General features: G+C 43.7%; 1 protein-coding gene across 2 annotated transcripts in view; it reads right to left on the reverse strand.

The window, feature by feature from the left end:
- Nucleotides 1–436: 436 nt before the first annotated feature.
- The window catches only part of LOC146829026 (uncharacterized), a 143980-nt gene continuing 122643 nt past the window's right edge, over nucleotides 437–21773 (reverse strand). For both annotated transcript variants that reach the window (XM_085607666.1, XM_085607665.1), the window contains exon 6: nucleotides 437–2422. In XM_085607666.1, the coding sequence (XP_085463792.1) occupies nucleotides 1479–2422 (944 nt within the window). In that variant the 3' untranslated portion in view covers nucleotides 437–1478. The remainder of the gene's footprint in view (nucleotides 2423–21773) is intronic.

Genomic DNA, 21773 nt, shown 5'->3' on the forward strand with positions numbered 1-21773 from the left:
TGCTGGCATACGCTACAACATTAGAATTTTTAAGGAGGGCATTTTTTAAAAGAGTCTATGCCCCACTATCAGGACAATTTCAGTAGGAGTAGGTAGTTATGAAATAGTGCTATTAATAGTGTACTAACATCGGTTTACATGAGGGACTTGTTTATCATTGGCTAGTTTGTAAAGTGAAGCCAGGGGATTATGATGGAAGGGATCATTATCCGCTATTATGAATAAGGAGGCATGACTGTCAGAGAAAATTAACTTGAGTTAAATTGGCAGCAGCCACAAGCCTATACAACGGAAACAATTGTACCACTAATTATACACATGGAAACATATTTCTAGCGGATATTTGTATAGCATTTGTGATACAACCATTGGAGACTAGTCCCCTGGAAATGCTCACTCTGATCTTAATGGTCTTCCAATTTTACTACAAGGTAACTGAAGCAGTTGTTCATTTTTATTTCATTGTACCGAGTTCCATAATATAGATTTAGGGCGAGATTTCATGAACGCTAGCTTACAATGACAAAAAACTTTAAGGGACAGTATCTATTTTGGTAAAATGAGGATCTGGGACACTTTGTAAAAAAGTCTAGCTACCACAAGTAGCACAATTAAAGCCCCTTATTTCCATTCTGTCATACATACACAGCCAGTGACACATTTACTTTGAATATCTTACACATAATGCATCAAGTCATGATGTATAAGGAAAGATATTCAAAATATGTTATTCTCCACCAGTTCTTCGAACAAAGTAGTAACAGCCTGAATGCGTGCATAACTGCCATGCATGATTCTTTCTAAAAAGGGAGTCGAAAAGCAACCCTGCCAGTAGGCATCTGCATGTATCATTACATAACACATTTTCTCTAAAGTGGGAAACCAAAATCAAATCACAAGACACACATGATCAAGGCCCATCAGCCTAAACAGTCAATACAAAAATGATAAAAGATGTTGAATGGGCACATCTGCATGGCAACAGTTACAGAAACAAAATGTGGCTCATGATAGCAGCATATGTGAAGAAAACCAGGTTTCTTTGCCAGACGGAAGGGCAAATCAGTTCTGAGCTCCTGGTTAGTTCTATCCTTGTACACTGTAATAGACAGAAGACAAGGGGTCCACTGAGTAAATCTTTCTTCTCATTTAAACTGAGAGTCTACCAGCCATGCTTCACAAGGCCATAAAAACATGGAGCGTTAACTATTATTCTTTTCTTCTTCTTTTTTTTTTTTTGTTTTTTTAAAGGGAAGTGAATTCTTTCCTAATCCAAATTTGACACCTGGAGCAAGTAGATTAACCCTCGATAATAGTGTATTGCTAAAATAGAATAGCCCAAAAATTACAAGGAGGGAACTGTTATTTAACGTTAGCTGTAGTCATTTCCCCTTGTACTCATCCGGTCAAATGGTATTCAATCAATAGTAGAATGCTAAATAAACATAATGACATTTACAAAAAAAAAGATATGTCAATTACAGAACAGATACGTTTGAGTTTTGTAACTGCATTGTACTATAACTGCTCTGCATTGTGCTTTGCAGATTTTGAGGGAGGCTTTTATTGTAGAGATTATCTGAGTTGTCACAGAAGGCGATGTCACATTCTTTGCTTGGGCGTGGACTACCTCCTGTGTGCGTTTGTAGATGAGCATTAAGATCCGACATCTGGCAGAAGCTTTTATCACAAATATTGCAGTCATACTTTTTCTCCTGCTGTGTTAATGTCTCCAGATTGGGTTTTACGTCATCACTGGAATGATACTGTATCTGGTGTCTTACCAGATTGGATTTCCGACTGAATATTTTCTTACATTCATTACAAGTATATGTCTGGTCTCCTACATGTATTTTCTGATGTTTGTGAAGATCTGCTAACCTATCAAATCTTGACTCACATTCACAGCATTTAAATACTCTCTCTGTTGAGTGTGTTCTTTGGTGTCGAACAAGATTAGACTTCTTATTGAAGGTTTTATCACACAGATTACAACCATAAGGCCTGTCCCCAGTGTGAGTAGTACGATGTCTTATTAGATTTGATTTCTTATTGAAGCACTTGAGACATTCAGGGCATGAAAAATATTCTACTGCTCCAGGTGATGCAACTGTAGTGATGTTTTCGCCTTTCTTGCTTGAGTTTTTCTTTGAATCATTTCCTTTGCATGGTTTCTCCCATGACTGGCAATTTTCCTGTTCTTCAGAATCACTATCTTTGGAATCGCCCACTCCATCCCTTGAAGGGGCTTTCTGTTTGTAAGCTGAATTATGCCCTCTACTGTGGCTTTGATCATCAGATACTTTGACAAAATCCCCTTTTACATTTTTTGTAAACTGCTTCAGTTGCTCTTGAGCTTCATTATAGCCTTCCATCACGGCTCCATAATACCAGTCATGATACTGGGTGATAGGTCTGTCATCTGTTTGAGTTAAAAGATAATTAAATTACTACAAAAGCATTTTAGGATTGCACAATAGCAATGCAATAAATATTTCACTGCTACAAGATAGTGTTCCACTCAACTCTTAATACTCTCACTTGATGTGCTGACATGTCAGTCATTCTTGTTTTAATCCAGATGACAAAGGATGGACTTTCCTTCAGAAAAAACAAACAGCCAGTTCTAAATCTTAGAATTAGGGGGGAGGAGATGGCCTGGGGGCGTATAACTTACCCAATGAGCTGGATTGAACTTTCTGCTTAAGTACATACATATAATTCATCTTTAACTCTTCGGAAAGAGGGCAAACATTAAATGTGGATGACGACTTTTACCTGCTTTACCAATTCCCTTCTAGCCTTACAACATTTAGATATTTTAGGAGTGATTTAACATAAAATTATTGGAAATAAGTTGTAGAAGAAGGCTTGTTAAATTTAGAGATTTACTTTAGATGGCTAGAGTGGACAATAGGTTGTTTATGCAAAGCAAAGAAAAACAATTATTTCAGGAGTAATTTAACCATGCGATATATTCTAGGACTACTAATTCATTTTGCTTCTTGTGGTAAGGAAAGCGGTTGTAAATGATTACTCTGAGGAGTCAGATTATACGTGTTTGTACGTCACACATGATTAATTGTTCACACTTCTGAGACAGGAGAAGCATTAAAAGCGAGTGAAGCCTGCTTTCTTTTGTACCCATCCCTTTTCTCACCTCACCAATTGAGAGTTTTCAGAATGCTGTCATATAACATTTGAGAAAATAAGTTGTAGTGGTAGAAAGAACATTAAATTCAGAGATCAAATTTAGATCCATATGGTGGATAATAGGTTGGTTATATAAATCATGGTTCAAACAGATAATTCAGGAGTAGGTTACCCACAACACATATGCTATAGCCATTAAATCATTGTGATTCTTGTGAAAACAATTTCTAATTAGCACGCTGACTTACTGCTAGAAACTTCATGTTCTAGTGTAGACCACAAAGTATATTTGTACCGAAATTACAAGCTGTCATAGCTAGCATCACTGCCATTCAGGGTGAAAACTGAGTGCACATTAGATATCCTGAGTGGGGTTAGCATGAAATAAAAATGAATCACAGCCCACTCTAATACTGAAGAATGGAAAATCTTCCTTTACGGTGTTAAAGTAGTTTATTATTCTTTCTCACTTGGTTGTATGGCTGTTAGAATACCCCGTGTTCTTAGTGTTAATGTGAAAAATTATCGAAACTAAATTTGCCCCATCTGCAAGAGTGGGATCTGCAGGATACTTGATTGGCCACACAAAAAATATCACACTCTCTATGTCCTGGTTATAATAAACGCCTTGCAGTCAGATACACAAAGTAAGAAAAAACATAATACTTGCTTAAAACACTTTTTGTATGATTGAGCAAGTAAAAGGAAAGCTGTGACGCGATATAACCGGTATTGTAATGATAAGTATAAAGACCTAGAGCATGCAGAGTATTTGATAATATTAGAGGAAAGAGGAATTTACTAAGGGAGTAAGAGATCCAACAAAGGGCGAGAAAGAAGGGCAATTACTGGAACAGAGGACAATGTACCTAGATTAGTGTAATGGGGTTCAGTAGATTGGTGGTAATTAACTCCTTTCCACGAATACACGCAGCAAAATGAATCTGCACATTTAATGAGTTTTGATTGTGGAAAGGCCCACCAAGCATGTATAGAGATCTTACCTGTGGACTTGAAAACCAAAAGTATGATTTTATGACAAGACCGGAGGCCAAGATCTTCCTTTATTGCGCCGCCCACAGCAGCTACTTTAAAGATCAAAGAACATTAACAAAAGTTCTAAGATCCAACAAACGGCCAGAACCTCCAGCCATCTTCCTTCTTTTTTGCTGCTTCCCAAACAGATAAGTCTTGTGTGCAGTTGCTCTTGCTATTGTTTGTATTATAAATATTAGAGTAGGATTGCTCTGTATGAATCTGGTGTGTATGAATGGGTTTTTATTTTAAGAACAAGCATATATGTTTATAGCCTTTTTTTTTAAAACTGTTTAGTTATTGTGTAGTATTTCTTAGGATAGTAGAGGTTTTTGTTGAGATCCGACCCGGTTTACAGCTCGGATTTAAGATCCAATCCTGTTTAATTATTCGGCTGTTGTTCGTGTGCCGCATCGCGCAGATCGAGCCAACACGCATTTGATGTGTGTTGCGTTTCGGCAGGCTTTTGTAATGCGGCGCGATCCATTTGGATTAAATAGTATTCAATTTTGGTGCTTTGGATGATCGGCAGGAAGGGGACGCAGTTTGTGCTGGCAAATATTATCAGGATTTAAGGAGTTTATTTTGGCAAGCGTTTACTCTTAAAAAGAAACTCACCGTTAGCTCAGCGAGTTCAATCGTCATAATGCATGTTGGGGAGCCATGCCAAAGTCAGGCAGACTACGCAGTGGTTCTTCTCATTGACGCTCACGCTTGCACGAGCGCAGAAGTCAGTTACCGACCGGGAACTGACAGGAAAAGCACAAGGTGAACGCTTTTGAGAATATTATAGGTATTGGATTTAATGAGGAATTGAATCGGAGTTACTTTTGAGGTAATTCTGAAAGGATTAAAGTTTTTTTGAGTGGAATTTGGATAGTATGAAAAGAAAGTTGAATTGGGATTTCAGAGTAAATATCAACAGTGGGATTATAGGTGGATCATTTTTAGAAAAGGTTAACCAGTAAGTGACTAAGTAGGGTGTTTTTACTCAGTAAAAATATCAGAAAAAAATGTCAGTAGACAAACTGACATGGGCTTAAGAGGAAAAGATTGACAGTATGTTCAATACATTTGCAATTGATTTAGATAAAAAAAATGGATAAGAAATGTGAGGACTTAATAAAAAATTAAGGGAATTCCTCTCAAGAGGAACGTTTTTGGTCAGCAGGAGAGGGACCTGGACCAATGTTGAAAAAGGATGGAAAAGTTAGTAGAAAAATAAAGAATTTGGATGTTGATGGTTATAGGAACAAGAAAGCAAAGGCTGCCTATGCAGATGTGGGTTTTCGTAATCGTACAAAACATGGTAGTGTCGAGGACACACAAGGGGACATTGGAAGAGGTCAGATGACTTCAGAATCTAGAAGAAAAAGTAGTAGAAGGCATACTACTATTCTGTGTGATGAATCATCAGGCAGCGCAGAGATTGAGCTGAATTGCTCATCTGATTTTAATTCTGAAGTAGAAATTGTAGAAAGGGATAAGTCAATGGACTGTAAATTAGATGATTAGGCGTATGGCCTTGGTGGGGTGATAGAACCCCTTGGTGAGTCAATGTTTGACCCTATGATGTTGAAACATCCTCTGTCTCCAGAATGGAGTCCAGCTCAGCATGTAGCTGAATATGTGGAGTTGTGGTAAAGGAAGCAGATTCCTAAAGACGTGAGATTGAGACTGCGATCTGAATGTCCACGTCCTAATTTGGCAAAGAAAATTGTCTTGACTCCAGAACTTGACGCTAAAAAAATAGCATTCATTGGGAAAGGTGGACGAGACCCCATGAAGGGTCTAGACAAAGGATTAAGAATGTGCCAAGATAGGCTCTTGGATCTGACTGGACCGTTTACAAAAAAATGTTATATGGCCAAAGAGGCCTATGTAAGGAAGAAGGTTTTGGATGTGGAGGAGTTGAGAGAATGGATTCAGAGAGCGGTCTGTTTGCTGGGTAATGCAAACACAGCGCTTTCAGTGGAGAGGAGGAAGAGTATCCTTCTCAAAATAGACCCTAAATTAGCTGAACTAGCTAATAATGAAAGTGGGGTGGAAGCCAAAAGGTATGTTATTTGGAGAGGCATTTATTAAGGATATGTCTAAATATGTAGGGGCATTCAGCTCTCTTCAAAAATCTCAGAGAGAGATCAAAAAGGCCTTTGACCATCGTGTTTTTGGTGGGGCCGGGCGAGTTAGAGGACGTATCCCCGGCCGTGGACAAGGGATCACAAGGACCTCATTCTCAAGAGGGTTCAGGCCCTACAACTACCAGACTCAGACTGGCTACCAACCCGGGAATTTCTATCCTCAAAGACAGAGAGCAAATTCAAGAGGAAATAGATGGACTAGAGGATCAGGTAAGTCAAGGCCCTTTTGTTACCCATGTAAAGTTGCGCAGCAGACTTGCCCAATTTGATCAGAATTGGCATGCGATAACAGGGAACCCGTGGGTTCTTCAGACAGTCATGGGGTATCACATAGGTTTCGTAGAGGAACCGGTTCAGTACTGTTGTCCGGTTATGATAAGTTTCAATACAAAGTTAACAGAATTAGTAGATAAAGGTGAGAGAGTTGATAAAGAAAGGTGCAATTATGGAAGAATTGGATGTATGTGTGGGATTTGTGACAATATTTTTCTTGTGGAAAAGAAATGGAAAGAAATTAGACCAGTCATACATTTGAGACAATTAAACGATTGGGTAGAATACCATCACTTCAAGATGGAAGGAATGCATATGCTGAGGAATGTGTTACAGACAGGAAACTGGATGACACGTCTAGATTTGAAGGATGCTTACTTAACTATTCCAATTTGGAAAGAACATCAGCGATATCTAAGGTTCAGATGGGGAGGAAGGTTATGGAAGTTTGTCTGTCTCCCCTTCGGGTTATTTTCGGCACCATGGTGTTTCACCAAAATGCTCCGTCCTGTAGTTGCTTTTTTGAGGGAGAGAGGAATTTGTGTGATTATTTATTTGGATGACAATTTAATTATGGATCAGGAGAAGATGAGAGTAGAGGATCACACAAGGTTGGCAATAAATCTTCGAGAGAGTCTTTGTTTTGTAGTAAACAGAGAGAAGTCTTGCCTGATTCCAAGTCAAGAGACAAAGTTCTTAGGATTTTTGATAAACACTGTTCAAGGTCAGCTGAAATTGCCGATGGAAAAAATAAAGAGATTAAGAAATGAAATTCGAAGAGTTTTGTTGATGGAAGAGATTTCTTTGTGGGTACCTGACCTCGACAGTGCCAGCACAGTGGCGAATACGAAACCATTTGACTTCAATGATCGTTTGCCTGTTTTACAGGAACTCAATGAATTCCGGGCATTATAAAGCAACGTCCAGGACGACCTATCTTTGGTAGCTCTGTTGCTCTCATAGAACTGGTAGGTGCTTATTGTGAACACATGTTAACGTATAGTTCATTGTTGGGCCTAATTGCAATTTGTGTTTCAGTTATATTGGGTATTTGTTCATTTTCAACTGGTGTTATTCGACATCCATTATTGGTTATTCCTGTGCTTTGTGCAGGAAAGTCTAGAAACGTTATTAGTCTTTCCATCTGGATTCCTGTATTGTAGCAAGAGGAGATCTGCTGCTACACAGGACCCCACGTGGCCTACTTTTGAGAATCGGCCACATAGTGAGGTTTGATCAGATCAATGGAGATGAATCTCTTTTCTTTTTGGCCGGCAAGAGGCGGAAGTCCTGTTCTCGTTCCTTCGACAGCCAGGATAGGTACAGGTGTTTTGTAGGATGGCCCAAACGCCTTCTTGTCCACAATCTTTTCTCCGACCAGGTCCCCAATCTTCGGGACCCAGACAGATCTTGCCGGAACCTGTTTCACTTACCCAGTGGCCAAGGTTCTGGCCCTTTGTTGGATCTTAGAACTTTTGTTATTGTTCTTTGTTCTTTAAAGGAGCTGCTGTGGGTGGCGCAATGAAGGAAGATAGCAATAATATTAGCCTCCGTGTCTCTAATAAAATCCAGATTTTCTGTCCATCAAAGCTTATAAAATATACATTTTCATCTCTACAGCCAAGGAGAGGCCCAGTAAAATTAAATCCCTCCCGAGGTGGTGAAGTTGAGTATGGCATAGTGGTCTAAGCCGGCCACATTAGGGTTAGGTGAAAGGTCAGATTCAAAACTTCTTTCATGTATTTGCTGATTTCAATTCATAGTGAATGCGCAGACTGGCAGTCAAAGATTATGTGCGAGAAATGTCCACTGGGTTTCTTACAGTTCCGACAGGCATCAATTGAATAGTAATGTCAAGAAGAGCATCTGTTGAATACTAATAATGAATGGCTCTTAAGCAAAACCGGTAATTATATGAGGGGAAATCTGACTTGCAGCCTTTGCAAGAGGCCTTGCAGGCCGTGAGACCCCCGTGATGCCAGGGCAGGTCAGAAGCAGCTTCCTTGTGGAAAGGAAAGAAAAGAAATCGGACCTCCGTCAACACCAACAGACGGAGCTGACGGCATTTCAGGACAAGACTGTTGGGTAAGTTAGTAAGTAGCCTGCTTGTCTCCTTACCTTTCTCTCGCTCATTTTCTCTCTCACTGCTCGTTTTAAATCCTCTATGCCGCGGTTTACCCCTCCCTTACTGCCTCTTTCCCTCCCTTCCTCTCCATTCGCCTTCATTTTCTATTTCCCTCTTTCCAGTTCAGCAGCAGTTAATACGTCGGGCACTTGCCAATTCTACCCGGCTGAGAAGAAACAAAGATGATTTATTCCGCATGTTCTGTGTCTAGAAAGCAAATTGCCTAATTAAATTGGGCAACTTTATTTCTGGACATAGAATGTAAGTCCGGAATTGATGTTTCCGAAATGTAATCATTTATCCCAGATGCATGTTTTCAAGTTGCCTAATTAGAACTTATGTACTGGCTAAAATACTACTTTTCAGAAACATTGGATTTGTTTCTTCTCAGTCTGGCAGAATTTAGAATGCTGCCTGCTAGAGTGATCACTGCTCTGTGCGTTCTGCTGAGAGGCCAAAGACCGGATGTCCAAATAGTCTACACTCTTAACACCTTTTTGACCTTTGACATGCACTGTGAGAAAAGTGCACTGCCTGCAGCATGAACTCCAGAGCTCTCTATCATGACCAATTTAAAATAAAACCTGGAGGTGACTCAGTCCAAAATATGCACTACTATATACGAGTAATGTGGTGCACGAAAAAGCACAAAAACACTGCATCTTGGAAATAGCTAACACTCTTCGGCAATATATATATATATTAGGTAAAACGTGAATGAGAAACGGGATCTAAATCCCTGACATGGATTGCCTTAACTTTTTTTTATTCATTGTTCAGAAATCAATTAGTGTTTTTTGTCTGTAAAGTTAAGCGCATGAATATAGGTTCCAACAAGGACCTATTTCACTGTTCGTTTTTGATTACTCTTGGGCCTGAGACCCAGAGGGACCTGCCCACTTAAATCCCTGCAGAACTGCAGCCACCAAATGAAAACAAAGAGATGGATATTTTAAAAGAAAAATAGAAACCAAGCTGTATGACGCAGGATCATTAAATAGCACCAGACTTACGTTCTTAGATGGTAGGAATGACCTATTGAAATTACCATTCTACACATTTTAAATATTGTCGACGTTTGCTTGATTCTCTCAAACTAGTAGGATGAGGTCGAAAAAGCAGACACAGCCTTGTAAACAATTCCGTTATAAATGCCTGTATTTTTGGTCCTTTATCACAGAAACAGTGCTGAAAATGACACCAAAATACACCAATTTAAAAAAAAGTTTCTCAGCAGAAGAACACCCCGGCCCCCTCTCATAATAAATGTGGGCTCGCTTGCACGCAAAAAGTAATTCATTGCTCTTACGCCCCCACCACTTTCAGATTCCACCAGCCGCCGGTGCTCCCGCCAAGCCATAGCACACACTGCTCCGTTTCTAGTAAGCAAGAGTAGAAAATGCTCACTCACCCATACAGCCCCTCACACAAGCACTCACTAACTAATCCATACAGCCACTGACTCACCCACTGACCCATCCTTACAGACACTCAGACACCCATACAAGTACTCCGACAACCAATCACTCACCCATAAAGCCACTCATGTACCCACTCACACACCCATACAGCCACTTAGACACCAACTGACAGACTGATAAAGACATTCACATAAGCAGACACTCACCCATACATTCACTAAGACACCTAATCACTCACTTATACAGTCAATTACGCACCCACTGAGTCATCCATAAAGGCACTCATACACTCACTGATTTACCAGTACACCTTCTTTATATATTTAACACGCAAACTTTTTAAAACACTCCCAGTCACTGTATGATGTCATGAGTGATGTCATTTGAGATGTAATCAGTGATGTCACTGACCACGTCATGAGTGATGTAATATGTGAGGTCATAAGCAGTGCATTGTGGGGCGTAAGTTATAGTTAGCTCAGCTAACTAGAACAGCTGAATTTCACTGGTTTTGTACGAGTGAAACCTGAGCCAACTATAACATCCCTGTAACCTTTTTTTTCAGGTCACGAGTTGGTACTTATAGTTAGGACCATGTTTCCATGGAAAACATTTTTGGGGACTTGCCTATATCTTTGGCGTAGTTTCACGAATTTTCAGGAAATAGTGTCATAGTGATTCTTGCTGTGTATGGAAAGTTTTGGGGTGATCCATCAAGTGGGGGCCGAGAAAAAGGGAGGTGGGTCAAAAAAGTGCATGTACCATGTTAATTTCCATAGACACGCCTGAAATTCGAACCGCTGAATAGAATTACTCCAAATTTGGCAGAAAGCTAGCTTTTGGGCCGCAATTTGTGCATTTTGGTATTTGGTGTAAATCCGTTCAGTAGTTGTTAAGAAATGTAAGGAAATTCAAATTTGTTTATCTGTGATTGCAGCTAATTCGCAAATAATAAATATCTTTTGCAGAGATCTGCAGCGCTCTGCCAACACTTCAATCAGGAAGTGTTGACAGCCATCTTGGGACTCTGCTTCAGCCAAGTTCACCCAAAAAAAGTGGAAAAAAAAGAAAAGGGGGCAGGGTTGGAATACCCTGACCCCCCAAGCCTTGGTCATCGGGGTCTAGAGGGAACAGAGCATTGCACAAAAAGCATTTACAAAAAAAAAAAACTGCTGCGAATTAGCGAAACTCGCAAATTTGTAGCAAAAATAAATAATCTTTTTTTATTTTTAAACTAGCGCGGGTTCCTGCACTGGTTTTAAAAAGGACTCCTGGGGCATTTAAAAAAAAAAAAGGACGAGGCTTACAGGGCCCACTCTCCTGAGGCTCCTTGAGTTTATTAAATGAATGGAGGGGGACCGCACAGACCTCTCCCTCATGGGCTGTTGCAAGCCCCGGGGACCACCTCCTGCCCAAGGCTAATACAATGATAGGGCGGGGGACCGCACGGACCTCCCGCATTCCAGGGACCACCACCTCCCTGGGGCAATTTAAAATAATAATAGAGGGTTCCCTGGATACTTGTGCCACGGGGACCACCACCTCCCGGGGCTAATGTGACTATACTGTGGTGCCTGCACGGACCCCCGGGGCCAAAAACTGATTTTGAAGTTGGAGGGAGGCTCCCGGCCCCACCTCCCGTGCCATATATAAGGCCCCAGGGACCACCAAAGCTGACAGCTCCTGCCAAGCAAAAGCAAACACTCCGGTTCCATCAGGTGGGAGCCGTCATGCACCCCCCTCCATTTTAGTACATATATAGTAAGGCCGGGTCCTGGGGTATGGGGTCCCTGGGGCCGATGTAGGCCCAAGGAGAGGGGCACGCCTCCCCCTCTCCTATTCAATTAAGGACAGGCCCTGGGGATGGGGTCCCTGGAGCAAACTTCGGTCCTAATGCACGGCCCCCCTCCCCTATTTAGTCAAGGCCGGACCCCAGGGGATGTGGTCCCTCGGCTAAATCTGCGTGCGGAGTGGGAGCCATGTGGCCCCCCTCCCCCGTTCAAGTGTGGCAAGACCCAGGATGATAGGGACTCCGGGGCCAAAATCAGCCTGGGAGGAGGGGGAAGTGGACCTCCCTCCCCATTCAGTTAAGGCCAGGCCCTGGGGTCCCAGAGGCTGAAATAATCCCCTTGAGGGGCGCCGCACAGTCCCCTACCCCATTCAAATGTGACCTGGACATTTACAGATCCACTTACCCACTCACAGACACTCACACACCCACTCAGAGACTCACACAACCATTCACAGATATACACACTCACTCATCCACTTACAGACTGACACACACACACACACACACGCAGACACACACAATCCCACTCAGGGACTCTCAGATACTTACTCAGACACTTAAGCACCCACTCAGACACTTACGCACCCATTCACATATCCAGTGAAACACTTATGCAGCCATTCCTAGGCCTACTCAGACACTCTACACACCCACTCACACACCCATTGAGATACTCACAAGGTTACAGGTTACAGTTCGGAAATACAATTTAAAAACCTTAGAAATGTACTGAAATAAACAAAGGTTACAGGGAAGTTATAGTTAGGAGATAGAAGTTTTTTTAAACCTTGGAAATTCACTGAACAAACCAAAGATAACAGGGACTTTATAGTTAGGCTCAGATTACACTCATAGAAAACCAGTGAAATTCAGCAGTTATAGTTACCTAAGCTAACTGTAACTTATGCACCTGTAATGCACTGCATATGACCTCACATGTTACATCACTCATCACATGGTGTTGTGGACGTGAGGGAGAGGGGGTCTTTTGGTCAGAGGTAGCGCATGCCATTCACTGCAATCTTTATTAGATTATTTCTTATGTACAGATTACAGGTTTTCCTATCTAAACTTGTCTGATTCCAAGAGATGAGCAGTGTGCTTCCCTGCTCCATAATTTTAAGTAATCAAAACCACACTTTCTGGATACAATGACATATAAGGGGGGGGGACATGAATAAGCAACACATGGTCATGAAGGAGAATACAACTAACAAGTAGGCCTACAGAGTCTAACATGGTAAGCCACATTCTGGAAGAGACACACACCTCAATAGATATCCTCCAGAAATTTGAGTGCAGGTAAAAAGGCCTGTACTCTAGAATTATATAGCAAATGTCAATAAGCACTGGACATGTCAATGTCATGGCCAGGATACGTGGCCAGTAGCTACTCATGTTAAAAGGCAGTCGAAACGGAGTGATACCCATTTTCAGCACAGTTACATACCCTCCCAATGAGCCACTTATTCTAAAAAATAAAAAAAATAACAAAATATGTCAGCACATTTATGGCACAAGTCTCTTGGGCAGGATAACCAATTGAGTCAGAAATGTTGACATGAGGAGCATGACTGCACAAGGCTACTACGCCAAGGACTCATCATGTACCCTAGATTCCCTGCGCAACCTCTTTGTTTAATGATTCTGTCTATTCACTTAGCTATATATCATAGGAGAGAGAGAGGACTGAGTATATGTGGGGGCTAGTTCTCTTCCCCTAATGAGAATTACAAGTATCAAGAAGAACTAGCTCACACTTTAGAAGCTAAAAGTTTCTTTTTTCGAAAGACCATTTGTTTTTTTATGAAAAACCCTCACCCACCAAGGCATGCTTCATCATCCGGACCCACCCAAGGTGGCGAGTGCACCTCGGGTGTGCTACAACGCCTGGACCTTTTATAAACAATTTTTATTGAGCAAAAGAAAGGGTACAGTACATTGATGGATCGATAGCTGGGTCCAATGTAGAAACAAAGCAATACCATTTGCATGATGTAATTTAGATATAGTCCACCCCCACTCCCTCCCCCGCCATTATGAACTAACAGGACTGTAAGGCACCAATCCATTCAAAGGCTCACAATCCCATACAATAGGTGTCTCAACCCTTTAGATGACCTATTATGAGGACAGTGTGGTGTTTGCATCAGGGTGGGAGTGTGTCATCAAGGCCTGATACTTCCAGCATGGGGCGCCGGTCCCACCGTAGTTAAATGTTGGGGGATACACAAAGGTCACCTCTATATTTATTCCATCTCCCCCACTTGTGGACCCACTTTTTGGGGCATCCCCTATGTTTGAAGACGTCTTTCTCAGCAATCATTGTCCTATCCATGTCTATCGCCCCCTCTCTTCAGCTCGGAACCTCCTCAGCCCCCCATTTCTGCGCAATATTACGTTTCCCGAGAGCCCATCCACTGAAGCCCATGCCTGTTCTGCTTGCGTCAGATCTGTGGCATCCCACATGTTGAGTAGACAGAGCTGGGGGGTAGCCTTCAAGGATTTGCCGCAAGCCCTCTCCATCTGCTTAGTGATGTTACCCCAATATGTTTGGATCTTGGGGCATTCCCACAATGTATGAAAGAAAGTGCCCGGCTGATTATAACGACGGAGGCACAGAGGGTCTGGTCGTCTTCCCATTTTAAACAGTGTACTTGCGTCAAAATAAACACGGTGCAGGATTTTTAGTCATACCAATCGTAGGCGCAAGGGAATGGCAACCTCTCTAGGGGACGCCAGAGCGTCTCGCATGTCCTCGTCCTCGATCTCCTCTAGATCCCCCACCCAGCGCTGGCGCAGTCGGGTCATAGGGTCCGGCCAGTTGTTAAGCAGCTTTTTATATGTGAGGGATATGGCCTTCGAAGGCATTGGGTCAAGTAGCAGCCTATCCTCCAGCGGGGTGGATGCGGCCAAGGTCTTTGGGTAGGGCAGCAGCTATCGCGTGGCTGATCTGTAAGCCTCAGTGCGAGCTAGGTGGTATTTGGCCTGCATATCCTCAAATGCTGCCAGTTTACCTTTCACCCACATGTCGCCCACCACTGAGATCCCTATCATGTCCCACTTGTCGAATCCCGGGCATTGACTAAGTTGGCCCAACATGTCAGGTTCCCAGAGTGGGGTGGCCTTGGTGAGCGTGTTGCCCCAGCCCAATTTCCTGTTAACTCCATACCAGATCTCGACTGTGCGAGCTGTCGGTCCAGTGAGGTGGAGTGTGCGTGGATTTGTGTACAAGGCCCGATTATAGGAGCTGGTTTTTTGTGAGGTGAGTGTGCAGTGATGTTACCAAGGTGAGATTAAAAACTGTCCTAGGGGTCCCTTTGAATAAAGGTAAGTATTTATTGGTGGGCCCTCTGGCAGTGCATAAAAGAGGAGTGGATATGTGTAGAAGTTAAATTATGGCTCTAATATCCAGAAATAAGGGGTCAGGTCTACATGTTTCAGCCAGGCTGCGACGTATGCTGGCTTTCATCAGGACCTATGTGTTGGTATATAAGTGAAGAACGTGATGGTCAAATGTAGTTGTGGTGACCATAAGTGATATCGCACTCGCTACGGTGCAAAGGAAGCAGGAGATGTCCTCCTGTGGTTGCTTAAAATGATGAGATTTTCATCAAGAGCAACATGAATCCCGCAGGGGGGGCCCGACCTATAGTCAAACGTTCGTCAAAGTCGGCGCCCACTTCCAGTACCTACTGAGGCCTGCTGCTGGGCATTCCGGAATCCCCTTGGGTGGGACCCGATGATGTAGCAAGCCACCAACTAGGTTGGTGGGTGAGGGTTTTCATAAAAAACGAATAGTCTTTCTAAACATGAACATTTAGTTTCTAAAGTGTGAGCTAGTTCTTCTTGATACTGTTTTTTCACTTAGCTATACACTTGCATGGTGGAGTTAACGTTACCAGAGCATTTGAATATTTATGAGCCACGTGACGTGTGCAGTGTCTATATAGGCGCCATCCCAGCTGGATGACGTCAATTTCTTTTAGTGACTTTCCACAACAAGAGCGCTGAGCCATGAAGAATACTACCACTGGTGTGGAAAAGTAGAGACCTAAAAAGGAGACCAGCTCTGTCCCTAGAATACGTTTGTATAGCTAGGAGGATGGGTGGGTCGGTAGGCAATCTGCAGCTAGATAGAGTCTCTAACACATAAGGTGTTAGCTAAGGTAGGTAACTTGTTCATCTGAGAGGAACTTTTAACCACATATTTCTTAACTTAAAATAGATACCCAAGCAATACCTTCCTGGAGGTGGGTCTGCGAAACTGTTTGACACTAGTAAGTCTTGCAGGACCGAATGAGCAAAGTGCCTGCACCGTTGGACCCTACTGTCCAGACAGTCATGTTTTGTGAACGTGTGTTGAGAATCTCATGTTGCTGCCACGCAGAGCTCCAGAACTCCACGTGCTAACGCAGTAGTTGCAGCCTTAGCTCTGGTGGAATGAGCCCACAAACCCACATGGATAGCCCTTTAAAGTGCCGAAAGTGGAGCCCTGCTGGGCAAGAGAAAGGATAAAGAAAAGGACCTGAGAGAGGGAAACAGAAAGTGTCTACCTGTTTCTCTGCATGCCATTCCACAAACTTTCCCCAACAGCAGGCATATACAGTCTTGGTAGAGAGATGCCTGGCTGCCAAGATAACACTGCAGACTTTGGACGGAAGGTCGAAAGCGGTAAACTGTTGCCGATCAATCTCCATGCATGAAGGTTAAGCTTTGACAGGTTTGGGAGGAGAACCCTACCTTGCTGCTGTGACAGAAGAATCTCCCAAGAGGGCAGCTTCATCTGATGGCCATGCTCAACAGTTCAGGACACCAAACTTTCCAAGCCCAGTTTGGACCTACACGGATGACTTGGCCAAAGTTGTTTTTGATCTTCTTGAGAACTCTGGGCAGTAGTGGTATGGGTGGAAAGACATACAGGAGGTCTCAGATCCACTCGACATGAAAGGAGTCTCCATGCAAGAGCCGCCTTGTAAATTCCAGCACACAAAACCGCTGACATTGCACGTTCTGTTAGTGGCGAACAGATCTAATCAAGCCTCTCCCCACTGCTAAAAAAGACCTTGCACCACCTCCGTATGGAGACATCACTCTGGATACACTAGACATCTTCAGCTGAGTTTGTCTGCCCTGGTGTTAATGTCAGATGTTAAAACAACAGGGATACGCCTGGACATTCCAGCCATGTCTAGAGACTCAGGGCCTCTTGACAGAGTTCACAACCCCACCCCGCCCTGTTTGTTACAGTACCACATGGCTGTGGTGTTGTCATGGTGCTAGTTGTGTGGTGATATCATTTAGCGAAAACGAGGCAGAAAATCCATGGACATTTTCAAAAAAGAAAAAGTAGTAGATCCAGATATAAAAGAAATTCTCTGTACCAAAAACTATTTTCCACAGATAATACAATTGTTCCACTCCTATGATCTACGAACTACTCAGAACAAGCATTGGCATAGCCAATAGGTCTCGCTTTTGGGACCTTCTAAGTATTTAGTTATGCAGCACAATATCCTTGGTGCAACCAGATCAACTGTTGCGTGGCTAAACACTTATAAGGTCCCAAAGGCGAGACCTATTGGCTATGCCAATGCTTGGTGTGGTTGTGTGTGTGTGTGGTTGTTGTGTTGGCTGGGTTCCCCAACTCAATGAATATGAGTATTTTCAGGTTTACAGGACATCCACAATGAATACATGTCATTGAAGGTCATTTGTACAGTTTGTGCTCAATCTGAAAAGCAGACTGGGCTTTGCTATTGAGTGGCTTGACAGGCCAGGCCCGATTTATATCAGCACCACATCGAAAAAAAACAAATGTGAGACGAAATATACACAGACTCAACAAGGAATGAGGAGTAGGTTTGTGACAAACACATTATTTCACCCCCTATAGCCTGTAATAATGAATAAGCCAACAAGGTTAGCTCACTGGAAGTAACACGAGGAAGCAGACTTGACAAGCCCTCTGCGCGTATGAATATTGTAAGAAATAAACAAGACAGTTAGCCTTCTGAGCACCGACCGACGGCACGTCATGATGCTGACACAGTCACTCGAGAAGTAAACGGCGACTGGGCTGTATCGTGTTTGTCAGCTGCTCGGGAGCAGCGCACTGTTGAGATAAGTGATTCATATCTGATATCATGAGCACGAACAGATGTAGTGACGGAGCTGCGCGTGGACGGCGTTTGTTGTGCGTGCCGGAGGACCACGTAAAGTAAAGCGCGAGATGTGCTGGCAAAGAAGATAAACACACTGCGTGCCACGGTGAACAAAGGCGTCACACTGTGGATTAAAAGATTCAGACACTCAAGTGTAGCACATCAAGCGGCGACGTGCATCGGAGCCCCAATGACACAGCGACACGTGCGCTCTCCTCGCAGTTTGGGTCAGACCAGAAGCGCGTGATGTTCTTTGAACGAGAACATCAAAGGGGCGCCGTGAAAGTGATCGCGGGAGAAAGTGAAAGTGATCGCGGGCGCTTAATGAGCATGATGAGGTTTGCCATATGGTGCCTCTGCTCTTAAGCGCGCACCCGCGCACATGCACTGTAGCTCTAGGCTGGCCATGGTAGCACTTTTTGACCCTTCACAAAAAGTCTTGCCAGACCAGCGCACGCGCTGGGTCAGGCGAGACCTAAAAAAGGTTTATAGTATGTATATTCCCCCCATCCGGGGACCGGGGATAAATTCCATGGTAGAACGAGCGCGTAGCGGACGCGGTGGAGTGCTGCTAGCTGCGCTGCTCGCGACTTGGTGAAATCTGCTTTAACTGCACATTTGCACATATTTTAAAAACAAACTGTTTATTTTAATCGCTCAAAAGCTTTTATGAATCTGTGAGAACTTTGTGGAGGGCAGTGGGGAAAGAAACATACCTGTACGTTGTTTGGGAAGTTGCCCTGCACCCTGGTCCGTCGCGGCAAGTGCCGTTTGAGCGGAGGATGGGCCTCAGGCGGTTACTCCTCCCCCCCCCCTTACTTTCGGGCACCGGGGATAAATTCCATGGTAGAACGAGCGCGAGCGGACGCGGTGGAGTGCTGCTAGCTGCGCTGCTCGCGACTTGGTGAAATCTGCTTCAACTGCACATTTGCACATATTTTAAAAACAAACTGTTTATTTTAATCGCTCAAAAGCTTTTATGAATCTGTGAGAACTTTGTGGAGGGCAGTGGGGAAAGAAACATACCTGTACGTTGTTTATGAAGTTGCCCTGCACCCTGGTCCGTCGCGGCAAGTGCCGTTTGAGCGGAGGGTGGACCTCGGGCGGTTACTCCTCCCCCCCCTCACCCTTACTTCCGGGCACCGGGGATAAATTCCATGGTAGAACGAGCGCGCAGCGGACGCGGTGGAGTGATGCTAGCTGCGCTGCTCGCGACTTGGTGAAATCTGCTTCAACTGCACATTTGCACATATTTTAAAACCAAACTTTTTATTTGAATCGCTCAAAAGCTTTTATGAACCTGTGAGAACTTTGTGGAGGGCAGTGGGGAAAGAAACATACCTGTACGTTGTTTGGGAAGTTGCCCTGCACCCTGGTCCGTCGCGGCAAGTGCCGTTTGAGCGGAGGGTGGACCTCGGGTGGTTACTCCTCCCCCCCTCCCCCTTACTTCCGGGCACCGGGGATAAATTCCATGGTAGAATGAGCGCGCAGCGGACGCACGCAGCGGGCGCACCGGCGGCGCGCCAAAGGAAAGCCAGTCTGCGCCCAGGACGTGCCTAAGGCAGAAAACCCTGCCTATACAGCATCTGTACTAACATACAGTTCTGTGGCCTTAAGGGCACTCAATGTTAGGAGGGAATGCCACCATCAAGTTGCCCGAACAAATTATGGGACCATACACATGCTACAAGTGTAGACATGCGTTTCTGGACAGCACCCTTACAGTGACCAATAAGACGAGCACTCACCCTCCAACCCGCAATCACAAATTGCAAGGAGGACTTATCAACGCAAGGTCTCTCGGTAAACACTGCCAAGATATCAGAGATTTAATATTAGATATGCAGCTCGACTTCCTGTTCATCACAGAATCTTGGCTGAAAGACCGCTCCAATCCGGACATAGCTATCGCACTCCCCCCTAATTACACTATCCACAGGAAGGACAGGACAGAAGGGAGAGGAGGGGGTCTAGCTATTATTATCCATGATTCCCTACCTTGCTCCACTGTAGATCTAGCCTCCTTTAAAGGCGCTGAAAGCCTTGGCTTCCATATTTCACTAGACGCCTCACTGTCCTTTTCAGGGGTCCTCATCTACCGGCCGCCTGGAAATAGCACCACTTTTATAGACTCTCTAGGTGATGCCTTAAGCCAGCCACTTCTCAAATATGCCAATTTTACAATGCTAGGGGATTTCAATCTCCACTTGGAATCTAAAGGATCCCCTGGGACGAACAACTTTCTTCAAATAATTGATCTCCTTTCTTTAAAACAACTTGTGGAGCACCCCACTCACCAGGCTGGCCACACCTTAGATGGTGTCTGCTCCAATTTCCCTGCTCTTACGGTTACCCCTACCATCCCAATTATTTGGACAGACCATTATTTGATTCCACTTACTTTAGATTACTCAACTATAGGTAGTCCAGACATTTCCCCCCTCAATTCCAAACCTGGTCGCAATTGGTCTAAACTCACAAATAACCCCAAACTTCGGTCCCATACTCAAGCATGCACTCCAATCCTTACAGGTAACCCCGACCAAGATTCGGACCTTTTCCATACCTGGATCTCCAACGTTTGCAATGACTTAGCGCCCCTAGAGCTTCAAAACCGAAAAGGAAAAAAGAAACCAAAAACTCAGAGACCACCGTGGTTCACTCCTGAGCTAGCCAAAGAACAGTATCATTGTAAACAAATAGAACGTAAATGGAGAAAGTCCTACACTATCGAGGATAGGCGAACCTATAAAGCTTGTAGAAGACTTTACCATGTTCATATTAAAACCACCAAAAAAGTATACTACTCAAAAGCAATACTGGAGTCTAAACTTGATCTGAAATCTATCTTTAAAATTGTCAACTCCTTCACGAATCCCAAGGGGCTACAGAAAGACCTTCCCCCCTCACAAACTCTGGGTAATAATATCTCCAATTACTTTGAAGAGAAGATCTCCAAAATACAAAAAAAAAAATTCCCTTACCCCCTCCAGCAGCGAGATGGAAGCCCCTATTCCAGCCTCAGCTTTCTTAAATTTTTCTACCTTTACACCAGTTTCACTGGATTCCACACTCAAGGCCATAATGACCTGTAATTCAGGATCCCCACTGGATGCCTGTCCCCCCAGGATTCTACATAAACTCACTGATATTATCAACCCGGTCATAAATCAAATAGTCAATTCCTCGCTAATCACAGGCATTGTCCCAGAAGACTGGAAACTTGCCCTGGTTAAACCTCTCAAAAAGAAAGAAAACGTGGACGCATCGGTCCTCTCTAACTTACGGCCTATCTCACTGCTTCCGGTGCTGGGCAAAATAACTGAGAGGTTCGAGCTTAAAGAACTTTCAAATTTCATTGAAGCTAACAATATCCTTCATCCTCAGCAATCCGGCTTCCGTCCTAGACATTCAACGGAGTCGGCCCTCCTAGGGATCACAGAGGTACTAAAAACCCTCGCTGACTCGGGTAAGAAAGCTGTTCTGATCCTCCTAGACCTTTCCGCCGCGTTCGATACCATCTCCCACGACATCCTTCTCGCTAGACTCGAACGCGGTGGTATTACGGGCACCGCCCTGGCATGGATCAGATCCTTTCTTACCAATCGCAGGCAAACCGTTGCGCTAGGCCCCTTCCTTTCCACAGAGAAGACCATAACCACAGGTGTC

Source organism: Triturus cristatus, chromosome 5_2, assembly GCF_964204655.1.
Source record: "Triturus cristatus chromosome 5_2, aTriCri1.1, whole genome shotgun sequence".
Lineage (NCBI taxonomy): Eukaryota > Metazoa > Chordata > Amphibia > Caudata > Salamandridae > Triturus > Triturus cristatus.